Source organism: Rana temporaria, chromosome 1 (assembly GCF_905171775.1).
Source record: "Rana temporaria chromosome 1, aRanTem1.1, whole genome shotgun sequence".
NCBI classification, from domain to species: domain Eukaryota; kingdom Metazoa; phylum Chordata; class Amphibia; order Anura; family Ranidae; genus Rana; species Rana temporaria.
In genome coordinates, this window is record NC_053489.1 from 238,942,194 (window position 1) to 238,957,398 (window position 15,205).

At 44.0% G+C, this 15,205-nt stretch overlaps 1 protein-coding gene across 1 annotated transcript in view; it reads right to left on the reverse strand.

The window, feature by feature from the left end:
* The window catches only part of TPCN1 (two pore segment channel 1), a 138,708-nt gene that overhangs the window by 49,041 nt on the left and 74,462 nt on the right, over positions 1–15,205 (reverse strand). Inside the window, exons 18-19 of the mRNA XM_040351920.1 lie at positions 7,888–7,960; positions 4,807–4,914 (exon numbers count right to left, since the gene is read on the reverse strand). Coding sequence (XP_040207854.1) covers positions 4,807–4,914; positions 7,888–7,960 — 181 coding nt within the window. The remainder of the gene's footprint in view (positions 1–4,806; positions 4,915–7,887; positions 7,961–15,205) is intronic.

A 15,205-nucleotide genomic window follows, 5' to 3' on the forward strand; every position in this document is an offset into this window, starting at 1 on the left:
TGGCTGCCTGTAGGATGCGAGTGTGGCTCTGGGCGTATGGTACCGCCTCGAATGTGGCCACCATCTTGCCTAGTAACCTCATACATAGGCGAATAGTCGGTTCTTTCTTGCTTAGAACCAGTAGGATTAATTCCTTGATGGCTTTTACCTTCCTCAGAGGTAGGAACACTCCTTGTTGTTCTGTGTCTAATCTCATGCCGAGATATTCCAACTGCTTTGTGGGCTGGAAAGCTGACTTTTCTCGATTTAGGACCCAGCCGAACCTCTCGAGGTATTGGACCGTGAGGGCCACTGCTCGCTCCAAGCCGGGAGACGAGTGATCTATGACTAGGAGGTCGTCCAGGTATGCTAGGATCGTGACCCCTTGGATCCTTAGTTTGGCTAGGATTGGAGCTAGGACCTTCGTGAACACCCGGGGGGCCGTAGCCAACCCGAAGGGAAGCGCCACGAATTGGAAGTGACGCGAAGCCACCATGAAGCGTAGATATCTTTGATGTGGCTGATAAATTGGAACATGAAGGTAGGCATCCTTTATGTCTATGGACGCCATGAAGTCGTCCTTCTGGAGTGTGGCAGCTGCTGACCGCACGGATTCCATCCGAAATGAGCGGATCTTTAGATATGCATTTACCATCTTTAGGTCCAAAATTGGCCTGACATCTCCATTGGATTTTGGGATGATGAATAGGTTGGAGTAGAAACCCAGCCCCTGTTCCAGGACTGGTACCTCTACTATTACCTCCTGGGAAAGTAGATGATCTAATGCCGATCTTAATGCGGCTCCCTTTTCCGGATCGTTTGGAATCCTCGACTTCTGGAAATGAGGAGGAGGAAACCTTAGGAAATCTAATTTGTAGCCTGTGGCCACGGAAGACCGTACCCACTCGTCGGGAATGCTGGCTTCCCAAATCTCTGAAAAGAGTCGCAGCCTTCCCCCCACCTTCGTGGGTGGGGGCGCCCCTTCATAAGGTTGGCTTGGGGGCTGGTTTTGCTGGTTTGCGAAACCACTGCCTTTTGCCTCTAACAGCCTGTCCTTGTGATCTGCTGTTGAAGCCGAAGTTTGCTTTTGCAGGAGGCCGTCGATACTGCTTGGCATTAGAGGGCCCCTGCCCAGGGGAATACTGTCGTTTAAACGCAGGTCCCTGAACCTTCTTCTTAGTTGGCAAGAGAGTACTCTTGCCGTTTGAAATGGTCTGAATGTATTTATCTAGGTCTTCTCCGAAGAGTCGTCCTCCATGGAAGGGGAACCCTACCAGGAGCTTCTTGCATGGGGGCTCAGCCTCCCAGCTTTTTAACCATAAGAGTCTTCTCATATGGATAAGGGATAACGATAAACGTGACGCTTGCTGGATAGAATCCTTGATTGCGTCTACCGTAAAACATATGGCCTTAGGGACATCCGAAAATTTTTCTGCCTGCTGGGCCGGAATAAGTTTAAGCATCTGCTTAAATTGATCCGATAATGCTTGAGCGACCCCAATCGCAGCCACAGCTGGCTGTACTACTGCCCCTGCAGTAGTGAAGGAGTTCTTAAGTAGTGCTTCCAAGCGCTTATCAACTGGATCCTTGAACACCTGTATGTTTTCTACAGGGCATGTTAACGATCTGTTAACACATGAGATGGCTGCGTCCACTGCAGGAGTAGCCCATCTTTTGGAAAAATTTTCTTCCATAGGATATAGGACAGAGAACCTTTTAGGTGGTAAGAAGATCTTATCTGGCTTGTTCCAATCTTGGAACAAAATTCCCTCTAATAGAGGATGGATCGGAAACACAGCATTGCTTTGAGGCGCCCTCAGTGAGCCCAAAGCTGAAACCGTCGATACCTGGAGATCTGGTACTGGCAAGTTGAATGTCCTATGGACCAAGTCCGACAATCCTTGAATCCACCAGCTCTCCCTCAGGGAGACTGCCCCAGACTCCTCTGTATCCGGGTCTTCGATCCCTGAACCTACTTGGTCCGTGTCCAAGAGGTCGTCCAATTCCCCTGAGGAAAGGACCTCCTCTTCTGAGGGTCCGCGCTCGGGCGACGGAGATCTATTCCGCTTACTGCCCCGCATAGCTGCGGATATCATTTTTTTTTTTTTTTTTTTTTTTTTCCCCATGCTTTTCTCATCTCTTTTAAAGAGGTGAGTAATACCTCCTCCGTGACCATCTTAGGGCTGGACTGACCCGCGTCAGCTCCAGCCCCAGATCCCGATGGCCCCAAGGCTCCCTGTAGGGAAAACAGCGGCATACCATGGTACAATACCGAGGTACACCTGCTACCTATTGGTATTTGGAACTATAAAAGTTAATTGTCCAAACACCTGTTTGGGGGATAAAAAAATGCTTCCTCTCCCCTAGATGACTTTTTTTTTTTTTTTTTTTTTTTCGTTTTTGTTTCAAATCCAGGAAAGAAAAAACATTCTGTCCCCCTGAGTAGTATTGCAAAGAAAAACTATGAGATGGAAAGAAACAGCCTATTTCTAGGCTTGACAAAACAGTCCTCTGAAGACTGCAATATCCTTTCTGGCCACTGTGTGTCCTCGGCGCCCCGTGCTGCCACTCTGGTCTATGTCCTCAGTTCCAAAGTATTGATGGAACAAACAAGGAAGGGCCGCCCCTTCCTTTAAGCCACTGACCCGCCCTTCCCCCCCAGCAACCTCAAACAGGAAATGCCCCTCCCGACAGGGGGAGAGGGGGGGGATTTTGGGAGGAAGGGACCTCTCTGTTCCAGCAAACTGCGGCCTGCAGCCTGGAACCATGAGGAGGCCAGCGTTTTGCCTGCTTGCAGGCTCTGAGGAGGAAGACTGAATGGAGCATCGCCTGGAGGCCTGCAGGTAAGCAAAGCTCTCTGACACACACATATATTTTTATATAACACAGGCCCCACTCAATGCTTTTCCAACACTACAAGGGAGGTCACATCTTATGGGGAATAATACATAGAGAGCCATCCTATCTTTATGATATGTGACTAGTTTGCCAGATGCAGTGCATAACTTTAGGCATGTCCCCTGTGACCCCCCAGAAAAAAACCTGCTAAGAACCAAGTTCCGCAAGTTTTCCCCTCACTTACCTGCTCCATGCCGCAGGACTTTGCCAAGCAAGAGGCCCAATCTTCCCCCATCTCCGTGGGGATGTCTAGACCTTCAGGCCCTGGGTTCCTATGAAGGATCCACTGTCCTGGGCCCATATAGCACCCTGGCAACAGAAAACTTTAGGTACCCAAAGGTTTCTAAGTTCTGGGCCCAGGGTCCAGCTCTCTAAAAAGAAAAGCATTATGGGCTATACCCCAAGGGTTTGGGGTCCGGTTACTGACCACTTTAGCGCTGAGGCTTTTTTGGACAGAACCGGTAGCTCACCTAATCCCAAGGATGCGGAGGCAAGCTAAACCATGACTAACACCTAAGACACTGGCGTAAAAACTGAGGTACTCCTCCTGTGGGAGGGGGTTATATAGGGAGGGGCATTTCCTGTTTGAGATTGCCAGTGTCTACACCTGAAGGTACTCCATATAACCCATATAGTAATGAATGCCGCTCTGTGTCCCGTGATGTACGATAAAGAAAAATCATTTTACCCAAATGTTCCAATATCATTTTTACTATTGTTAATGATGTCTTTTGGACACAGCCTATGCCAGCCAATTAAAAAAGCAGGCAAAAGCCATTAGTAGTGATCCACCCCACCCAGATTACAGTGCGTTTGTCCTGTTGCCATGAGGGAAAAGACAAAGAAACTCAAAAACGCATACTAATCACTTGAAGTATAGTTTTTTTCCACCCTAGAGCTTTATTGTCCATAATCCCACCAGGTACAGAGTTTCAGGAATTTGAATTTTTTTAAACAACATTTTATATTTTGTTAAATTTAAACAGATATGTGAGCATGTGCTAAGAGTATGTATGTGTGGTTGTGTTCAGAAATGTTTTTATGCTGTTGTAAAGAGTATTCTGATAAATGTTCTATGTATACAATGACAAAGTATATTATCTATCTTTATATAGTGATGACATCTTCCGAGTGATGCAAAGAACAGTATAACAATGCAAATACACAAAAACATTTCCAGCGACAAGCACATCACATTTATACAGTGAAGTTTACAAAGCAATAAACAAGATACTGTGGAAGAAAGAGAACTGCTCTGAAAGAAATTTAAAGTGTAGTGTATTTATTTCTAAGTATTTAAAGAGGAACTGCATTCTGCTCACATAATTCGTAATAAAAACATCTTTGACATTTTATCCAACCACTTTGCATATTATTCTATATACACTGTGATTTTGTACTTGCCAAATATGCTGCAGAAATCTCCCTCCACCGAGTCTGGCTGCAACCATTTTAACTGTGGGTAGCTGAAGCTGCTGCCTGTTCACTTCCTGGATTTACTCAGAAACACAGAGGCACATCTCCAGCTCTCGTTGGCCCCCTTATGACTCACCCCCCCTCCCTTCCTGGAAAACTCTCACCTGAGAGAGAGAGCTGTGCATGATGTCATAAGCCTAGGCTTTTTACCAAACAAGAAACAGGAAGTGGGCTGTATAAGGTATTTACTGGCAGAAAAATAAATGTTTTACTATTCAAAGTTAAAACAACAAGGGCAGAGGATTTAATAGATGGAAAGTTGAAAAAAAAATACTGAAGGTCCACCAAGATTTAACTTCTAGGATAACGATTTTAATATCCATCTGTGTTATTGATGTATGTACCAGGAGATTCTCCAAATCTGCATACTGATCCAGTCAGTCATTCTCAGGAAAACCACATTGTTTACCGACTACTGTAATGAGAAACACCCAGTTTAACATATAAACTCACCTGAGTAGCTGCAGAGGTCTCAGGACTACAATAAAGTAGAAAGGCTTCATATTAAGGGCCAGAGCTAGGAGTCCAAGCAGTGCCAGCAAGGTCACAGAAAAATCAAAGCTTCACCACAAATTGCGTACCAAAAAAACAAAAAAAGGAAAAGACTGTAAAATGCAGAAAATATCAACTTTTCGCTGTACTCGGGTAAAAAAACAAAAAGCATAGTAAAGCTTAAGAGCCAATCCCAACTAGGCTTATGGAAGAATCAGAATATCTAGCACCAAATATATAATATAGAATGCAATATAAATATAATGGTATAGGCGTGGTTATTTGTGCTTTACATATTTTGTTAAAAGGATTACAGGCCAAGAGCCACATTAAGTCTGACATATCTGAGGTACCAATCACTTTACCTTATGTGCTGCCTACTGGACATGCATAACAGTTTCAAATAACCTAAACCATCCTTAAGAAAAGTAGGAACTACAGGGCTCCATGATTTGACAATGTTATGCACATTTAAGTTAAACAGTAAAAGGACATTGAAACATTGATCGGACAGAAACTGTCAGACTTTAGATTATACTGCCCCAGATTATTTAATTGAAGAGTCAGACTCAGAGCTAAATGCGTCAAATATACATCTTTCATGAATAACCAGTACAGTATGCAGGTTTACTCATGCACATCTGTATATTTGGAATCTCATGCAAGTACAATCATGACTGGTTCCCCTAAAGAAATCTCTAAATATAAATAAGATAAATTTTTTAAGACAGCATGTAATCAGGCGAATAAAATTACCTCCTCACTAAAACTGGGGAGTGCAAAATCTGCTGCAACTTCTGCATTCTTACAAGTTTCTTTTTTTGTCAAAGCTTAAAGCGGGGGTTCACCCTAAAAAAAATTCTAACATTACATTAAGCTCCATTCTGAGCTTGACTGTACGCTGATCTTTTTTTTTTGCCGTACATACCGTTATATCTTTATTGACCCCCCCCCCCCCGGCTTCCGGGTATGAATCCCGCGGGAGTGGTCGTTCCTATGCACAGGCTAATTGATTGACGTATGACATAAGCTTCCCCTCGGCGCATACGGCCGCGTCACGAGTTGCCGAAAGAAGCCGAATGTCGGTGCGCAGGCGCGTATAGAGCCGACTCGCAGTCCGGCTTCTTTCGGCAACTTGTGACGCGGTCGTATGCGCCGGGGGAAGCTTATGTCATACGTCAATCAATTAGCCTGTGCATAGGAACGCCCACTCCCGCGGGATTCATACCCGGAAGCCAAGGGGGAAAATAAAGATATAACGGTATGTACGGCAAAAAAAAAAAAAGATCAGCGTACAGTCAATGTTAAAATGGAGCTTAATGTAATGTTAGAATTTTTTTTTAGGGTGAACCCCCACTTTAATTGAACAAGCCAACGCTAGAAGCTGATTTGCCATCATGCCCAGCTGAAACTGCACTCACCAGTTTTAGTAAATAAACCCCATAATGTCTTGCATATACAACTTAAACTGAATGTGTGCTTTGTATTTGATGGGAAAAACCACAGGTTCAAATTAAAGCGGGGGTTCACCCTAAAAAAAAAAAAATTTTGTCTACCATGCCATCCAGCATACTAGCGTGAGCTACAGTATGCCTTTATTTAATTTTTTTGTGCTGTACTCACAGCTTAATCCGTTTAGTTTCAGACTCCGCGCGGGGAGTAGGCATTCCTATGAAGAGGGGAACATGATTGACGGCCGGCTATGGCGCGTCACGCTTCCCGAAAATAGCCGAAATAGGACTGGGCTCTTCACCGCGCCTGCGCAGTCAGCTCCTAGTCTGTGCGCAGGCGCCGTATAGCGCCGTGAAGAGCCGAGTCCTACTCCTGCTATTTTCGGGAAGCCTGACGCGCCATAGCCGGCCGTCAATCATGTTCCCCTCTTCATAGGAACGCCTACTCCCCGCGGGGAGTCTGAAACAAAACTAATCGATTAAACTGAGTAAAGCACAAAAAAAATAAAATAAAGGCATACTGTAGCTCACGCTAGTATGCTGAATGGCATGGTACAAAGTTGTATTTTAGGGTGAACCCCCGCTTTAATGACAACCCTTACCCAGCACCATATACTTTCCAACTTTTTGCTTCCCCACTGCTCCATGCAGCTGCGGAGAGTAAATAAAAGCAGCCCTGTGTAAACTCAAGTACGGAATCCAGTCATAGATTACACAGGGATTATGGTCCCCCTGTCCCATGTGACAGTGCTGGGCCATAATCATAGCACCAGCACAGTAACAGATTGATTCTCACACTGCATCAAACCCAGAAGTAACAAGAATTTTTATCACTCCCAATGGCTGAACAGAGCTGAGTGTGTGCGCTTGTGGAGATTGGTTGTTACAGTTTGAAGGCTTTGTGCACGGGGGCACAGCCATGTTGCAAAAGAAAAGGGCAGTCCGTAAACTGTTTTTACAAAGTTGAAAGCATTAAAGTTTATATGATGCATCATTAGGAGTAGCCTTAAACTAACTGTAAACGCCAATAAAAAAATAAAAAAAAATAACAAACATGTTATACTTGGCTCCTCTGTGCAGTTAGTTTTGCACAGAGCAGCCTTGGTCCTCCTCTTTTCGGGTCCCTCTTCGCTGCTCCTAGCCCCTCCCCTCCTTTGAGTGCCCCTCAGCCAGCAGCTTGCTACATGGGGCACCCAAGCTGAGTCAGAGCTCTGTGTATCCATTCAGATATGGAGGCCCGCCCCTTCTCTCCCCTGATTGGCTGACTGCCGTGGGAGCCAATGGCACCGCTGCTCTGTGTCAGCCAATCAGGAGGAGTGTCCTGGATGGCTGAGGGAATTGTGAACATTGCTGTAGAGAGAAGGGGCTCAGGTAGGCAATTAGGGGTCTGCTACACACAGAAGGTTTTTTTTATCAATGCATAGACTGTATGAAGATGAAAAACCTTCTGCCTTTACTCCTTTAAGTGGAAACACAATCATTTGGACGTGTGTCCACATAATATACTCTATGTGGACAAAAGTATTTGAACTTGTGAAAACTGTGCAGCACTTGTTCTCTTCTACAAACAGGTTTTAATCAATGTACTTACAGGTTCCAGCCAGATTTAAAGTATTCGAATGGGCCCAATCCAGTTACTTTCAGGAGGACTTCTACCCCATAAACTAGAACAAAGGAAATAAATATAATATCATTAACACTGTACCTTGTATTTTCTTTTCTTCACGCTTTTTCCCCTTTCCTATACCTTATTTTATTTCACTTCCCTTCCCCCTCAGACAACTTCCCCATTATCTTCTCACTCATTACATGACCTTTACCTCTCACCCCCCAACACCATATCCTTCACTCATCTATACATGGCAGGATTTAAATATGCAGTGCCAGGACAAGATCATCCTTTGCCCATGACAAAGATGGCAAATTGTGCCCCCCCCCTTCATTATGTGTGAGCCTATGAGGAGGAGGGGGACAGAGAGCACAGCCTGCATCCCCTCCCGACTCTCTCCTCTTCATGCTTCCAGCGCTAGGCTGACAGAAGTAGTGCTACTGTCACTACTCCTCAAAGCCTTATAGTGGAAGGAACTTGCGGCGCCCCATCGCTACAGAACATGCTGCACCAGGGCAGCCACTCCTTCTGCCCACCCCTTGTCACAGCCCTGGATTTATGCACAAACCTGCTTGCTCAAGCTTTTCTTCATGTTAACATGGTAAACATGGGGAGTAGGTGCTTTAATATAGAAACCTATAGGACAACAACCGAGGGGAATGTCCTCTCGCTCCTATCAATGGTTCTACCTCCCATCAAACCACTGAGAATGTGAACTATACTGTACAAAACTCAATGCAACACAGCTTAAGTCAGCAGAATGTTTACACCTCACCCTGAATGACACTTCACTACCTCATTCTTTTCAAAAGGATATATATATATGTTCCCGATCTTTGTTTTTTAGCATGATAACCTGTGTGTACCTGTTAAAAACTGTTAAACTTGCTATGTGAAAAGGTATGACCCTCTGTACACTTTATACCATCTCATGTATTTTTTTATTTTCAATCAACATTTCTTCATGAAAAAATAAAAAATAAAAAATAAAAATCGCCATGAATAAGAAATTACTAGATGTATTAAAAAAGGTTACAAATTTAACGGCTTATTTGAACCTTTTACAACTTGCTCGTCATTGGCTTCATAGAAAAGAATTGTGTTTTTATTACATGTACTGTGTACATTGTAATTATTTTAAACAAATCGGCAGAGTATTTCATAATTTTACCACAAACATTGAAAACTCACATAAATGCATTCCCCAGTGGGGCTTCTAGTACTATCGCTATACAAAAGTTTCACAGACTGGCGCTGTAACAAAACATGTTAAAGAAATGTATCTGCAAACTGTTTAACAATGGTAAACGGATAGAATACCCACAAGGATTCATAATAATTCATAAAGGCACGCTCCTATTTTTTTAAACATCCTTGCTATCTCATCCACTGAGTGACACAGGAATTTGTACACCGTTGGGGTATAGTAGTGTCTACAGAAGTACGGGACAACTGAAAACAGAAAAATTGTAAGCCAATACTCATTAGAACCCCTCCTTAACCCAGCATTCCCCAGTTTATGCCAGTGTACTAGGAGAATATATGTATTTTCATAGGTTCTTCTGAGAAAAGCACAACCAATTTTTTATCGTTTTTTTTTATTTTTATTTCCTTTTCCACTTCCAGTCAAGGCCAATTCTGACATTGCTCTCCTACATGTAAAAAAACTTTGCTATTAAACAACATAGAAACCCTCAAAGATTACATATTTTGTTGTCACACAATATTTTACACGTACACTTTTGTTTTTTAATCTTAGAACATTTTTCACAAGGTACACAGAACAAAATTACCCATGCAGGGGCACGGCCATGCAAAAAAAGGACCAAAGTAAAATAAAACAAACTTGCCAAGTTACCAAAAAAACACAATAAATCCCCAGTGAGGAATAGGAGAGCAGCACAGAAGTTTTAAGGCTCAAACAGCATGTAGAGGATTGGATCATGAGTAACAAATAATTGGAACCCGAGACTCTAATGTACATCATCCACCACCATTATGGCTGTGGAGGTATAGGTAGCTAGGTAAAGGGGCAAATTGGAGTTAATCAACCTCATCCAAAAAGAGAGTGTGGGGGAAGGGGGTTTGCTTCCAGCAAATGGTAATTGCTTTACGGGCTTAAAACAGGAGGCTAACAAGGGTCATCTTGGCCACCGTCACAGCTAGTGGTTCCACTAAGCCAAGCAGGCAATATCGTGGTTCAAGAGGTACTATATGTGTCGTGCAACCAATCACTTTTAATAAATCTGATTGGTGCAAGCAGCACCAACATGTAGGGGAAAGTGAGGCGATCATCTTGTAGATGGGGCGATCATCTTTTAGATGGGGTATAATAGGGTCGATGTAAGATTTTAAGCTGGATTATTTTGTCTCTGGCTGAAACTAAATGAAAGAAGGGGAAGTCCCAAATCTCTATGCAGTCTTCATCATCCAGCCCAGGGATAGCCACAGTCCATTTCTGGCACAGAGGGGATAGGTCAGGACTGACAACCACCAATGGATAACCATACAGGTCAAAAGTGGGCTTTCCTAAGTCTGGTGCTCAGAGAATAGCCTCCAACTCAGAGTATGAAAGATATTGGGTGACCTAAGAATTGGCAACTGAAGGCATGTGAAACCTGAAGGTACCTAAAATAATAATGAGAAAGTAGATTCAATTTAGATCTGAGAGTCTGGAAAGGGAGCAAACCAGAGCTCCCTGCAATATGCTCCAGATTTTTAATTTTGTATTTGGCCCAGGCTTGGGGTTGGGGATTGTATTCAAGTGCGGAACAGTGGGATTCAACCATAAAGGGGTATGTGGAGATAGGGTAGTAGGGAGAACAAATTCCAGTGCAATTCCCACTTTCTAGGCTAAGTGTGGTACACATGAAAGGGTAAGATCGGGGGGGGGGGGGGGGGGTTAGGGACCTCTGTACACCAGAGACTGTAGGGCATCCAAAGATCTAACTATTGTCGCCTCCAATACAACAGAGGTTAAATCAGGCTGTAGCCACCAGTAAGCCGTTACTAGTTGGTAAAGCTAGAAAGTATTTTAAGCAGTCTGGCATAGCTAGTTCCGGCCTGGTAAGGGTAGTATATATACCTGGGTTGTTTGGATCCCCAAATAAAATCAGGAGAAATAAACGTTTTAACTTAAAGGGACACTTAAAAGGTTCCCATTTGTTTTTTTCTTTTTCTAAAATAACAAACATGTCATACTTACCTCCACTGTGCAGCTCGTTTTACACAGAATGGCCCCGATCCTGGTCTTCTGGGGTCCCTTGGCGGCGGTCTGGGCTCCTCCCCGCATCAGCTAACCCCCTTCATGGGAAGCTCTCTCCCAAGGGGGTTAGCTTGCGAGCGCGCTCCCGTGATACAGCCGGCGGCTATACCTGCAGACTAATCACTCGGCCTTCCTCCCGGCGCCCTGCATCATTGATTTGAATGACAGCAGCGGGAGCCAATGGCTGCACTGCCATCAATCAACCAATGAATGAGCCAAAAAGCCTGGCCAAGAAGCCAGCGCGTTCACGGCGCTGGACATTTGAGGGGTCAGGTAAGAAAACGGGCTGCTGGGGGGCCGCTAATCCTGGGATATTTTTTTACCTCAATGCTTAACGTTGAAAAAACATGTACCTTTACAACCCCTTTAATGAAAAATATTTGTGGAAGCCATTGTGGGGAGTTCCTAAAAAAGTATGTCAATTTAGGGAGAATTTTTATTTTTAAAAGGTTTATGCGACCAAAGAGTGAGGTTGCTCCATCCCCTCAGTTTAGATTTTTTGTCAGCCAACACTGGGTCTAAATTAAGTTCCATATAATCAGAGCTCTGCCTAGAGATCACTGTACCTAAATAAGGTAATTTGTCCACCCACTGAAAAGGGAGAGTGGCAGAAGATGAGGCCACGGCCCCTAAACCACCGGGAACAGCAATGACTTGTGCCAGTTAACCCGCAAGCCTGTAAAGTTGGAGTAGGTATTCATGATATGGAGAGCACCCTGTAGGGAAGGGCCAGCATCGTCGAGGACCAGTAATAAATCATTGGCATAAAGCACCACCCTCTCCTCCAATAGGTTCCATCGCTAGAATAAAGAGATGGGGAGAGGGGTCAGCCCTGCCTAGTACCCTTTGCAGCTGAAGGGAGGGGAAATAAGACCATTCATCCGGATGCTAGCCAGGGGGCATGTATATAATATTTGGATCCCCGTTATAGAGCATAATAGAAATACAATCCTCTTTACTTTCCACAAATATGCCCACTCCACCGCATCAAAGGCTTTTTCGATATCTAATGTGGCAATAGTTCTAGAGGCTTGATTCACGTGAGGGGCATGAATGTTGGAAAACAATCGACGGAATATTATTATTCATAGACCTGCCAGGCATGAAACCCGTCTGATCAGAATCTACAAAAGGACATAACTTTATTCAGCCTGGTGGTCAATAATTTGGCAAGTATTTTAAGATCACAATTGAGAAGATATATGGGTCTATATGAGGCACATAACTTGGGGTCCTTCACAGGTTTAGGTATAATTATTATATGGGCCTCTTTCATGGGGGGGGGGGGGGGGGGCTGAAAGCAACAGGTTTTGTATAGAGATGCCAACCTGGGAGCTTAAATATGACTTATAGAATTTAATTGGCAAGCCATACGGCCATGGGGCTTTACCTGTGGGAAAAGAGTTAATGGCAAGGGCAACCTCCTCTGACATGAAAAAAATCCTGAAAATAGCCTGAAAGTTAACCTAGTGCTAGGGTATACAATAAGGGGGCCATGATAGAGGGACTAAAATCAGGTGACAAGGAGGATATGTAAAGAGTTGTAGAGTAATGGATGTAATGTACTGAACAGTGGCAACTTCAACCTTAGCATGGAGATGAGTGCAGTGTTCTCTAATTTGATGGCAGCAATGACAGATATGTATTGACCCCCACTAGTGGCCCTAAAAGCATCACAAATCATCTCTGGAGAAGCCGACTTCACGTTGTTCTCCCAGTACTCCCGCAAGCTGAGGGGGGAATATATTCTTTGAAGACCTCATGATGAATCAATTTGAGCTGCAACCTCCAAAAGGGCCCAATTACGTGAACGCTGCACTTGTAACGTCCGTTTCAGAGGACTATGATCAGACAGCCTCTCCAACAACAAATATAAAGAATTCATCTTTCTAGGAGGTGGGAGATAAACATCAACTAGAACATATTTCTGATTCCATAAAGACATTACTAGCATAACAAATTTCCCATTGGAATCAGTAATGACTTCATCAATGGTACAAGGCACATTCTTATGCCTCGTACACACGATCGTTTTTTCCGTCGGAATAAACGCCAACAGGTTTTTCCAACGGAATTCCGCTCAAGTCATCTTGCATACACACCAATTTCCGACCGTCAAAAACGCAGTGACGTACAACACTATGATTAGCCTAGAAGAATTAAGTTCTATGCTTCTGACCACGCGTCAAATTGTTTCCGAGCATGCGTGTTTTTTCTCCGTCGGAGTTCCATACAGACGAACAGAATTTCCAATGTGCTCTAAGGCCGTCTGAATTTCCGACGGAAAAAGTCCGATGGGGCATACACACGGTCGGAATATACGATGAAAAAATTCTGCCTGACTTTTTTCCTCAAAAATTCCGATGTGTACGCGGCATTACTGATATAAATTTAATTCCTACGTGAATATGAGGTATACATTGCATGAAACACTTTCTGTATCCACAGTTTTCTCAAAGCCAGAGTTTCTCTCACTGAGTGCCTTGAGCTAGATGCCCCCCGGTCATATCTTTACCAGGCTCTCCGATCGCATTGGAAAGTCTGATAACTTCAGCAGCAGAAGGGGAACCCCCTTCCTTCTCCTGTAAAAGGAATCCAGTAGCTTGTTAACCGCTCTGATTACTTTTATTTTGTGCAGAATTGCTGGGGCTAAAGAATGATAGCTTGACCACTGTTGCAGCGATGACCTAGATATCATCCATCCCGTCTGAGGACATTTATATGTAGAGGATCTACAGTCAGTTCTGGAAAAATTAAAAGCCAGCAGCTACAAAAACTGTAGCTACTGACTATTAATAAACACTCAACTGTTCAGGGATCCAGCGCTGTCATCACCCGGACTGGTTCTATGCCGGTCTTCGGGTAACGAGAGCCACCATCTTGCTTGTGGTAAGCCAGCTGTGAATGTCAGTGGCTTCAGAGACGGCTCCCCACTGTTCATGTGAGTTGTAAATGGACCAGCAGCCTCTTTAGATGTGTGGCATGTCCCAGGAGGTTGCAGGCTGGAGGAGGTGGAGTGTGCCGAATTTCCTAATTACTTTTCAAATTGCCTGCCACTGGCAGTTTCGCCACGGCAAGATAAAATACTGCATACAGATGCATGCAGGCTCTAGTTCTGCACACTTCTCTCTATGCAGCTTGATTAAAAAGATTTTATGCCATTCAGAGAGGTGTGTTGGGACATTTATGTAGTGTCTATGTGGAGTTTAGCTGCGTAAAAACAAACAAAAAAAAAGGAGCAGAAATACGTAAGTGGCTCCACAAATTCTGCCGCATGCAAACAGTTGTAAAACTCATTAACTGAACCTGGCAGTATAAATGCAGGACCTTTGAATCCATGAAACATTGACACCTTGAGACACAAGCTTTTAAACAGCACCAAGCATATCTTCCCTCTGTGATGGGGGAGGAAGCAACTTAGACTGCATGAAGCTGGGTGGAAGCAATTTGTAGGCTCTAGTTTGCAGTTTGAGAATGCCTTTCAGCGGTGTTCAAACTCTAATCAAGAAGTGGAAAATGAGGGGTTCTGCTAAAACCAAACCACAGTCAGGTAGACCAACTCAATTTTTAGGCACAACTGCCAGGAAAATTGTTCAGGATGCAAAGAAAAGCCCACAAATAACTTCAGGGGAAATACAGGACTCTCTGAAAACAAGGCCTATGATGAAAGGTACACCATTCCTAATGTAAAACACGGAGGTGGATCGCTGATATAGTGGGCATGTGTGAGCTACAAAGGCACAAGAAATGTGGTCAAAATTGTTGGCAATATGAATGCAGTATGTCATCAAAAAATACTGGAGGAACGTTTGCATTCATCAGCCAGGAAGCTGGGCATGGGACGCACTTGGACATTCCAACATGACAATGATCCAAAACACAAAGCCAAGTCAACCACTCATTGGCTAGAGCAGAATAGAGTGAAGGTTCTGGAGTGGCCATCTCAGTCTCCTGACCTCAATATCTGGAGGATTTTTTCCAAGAGGAATGGGAAGTTTTACCATCCGAGAAGATAAAAAGCCTCACCCACAAATA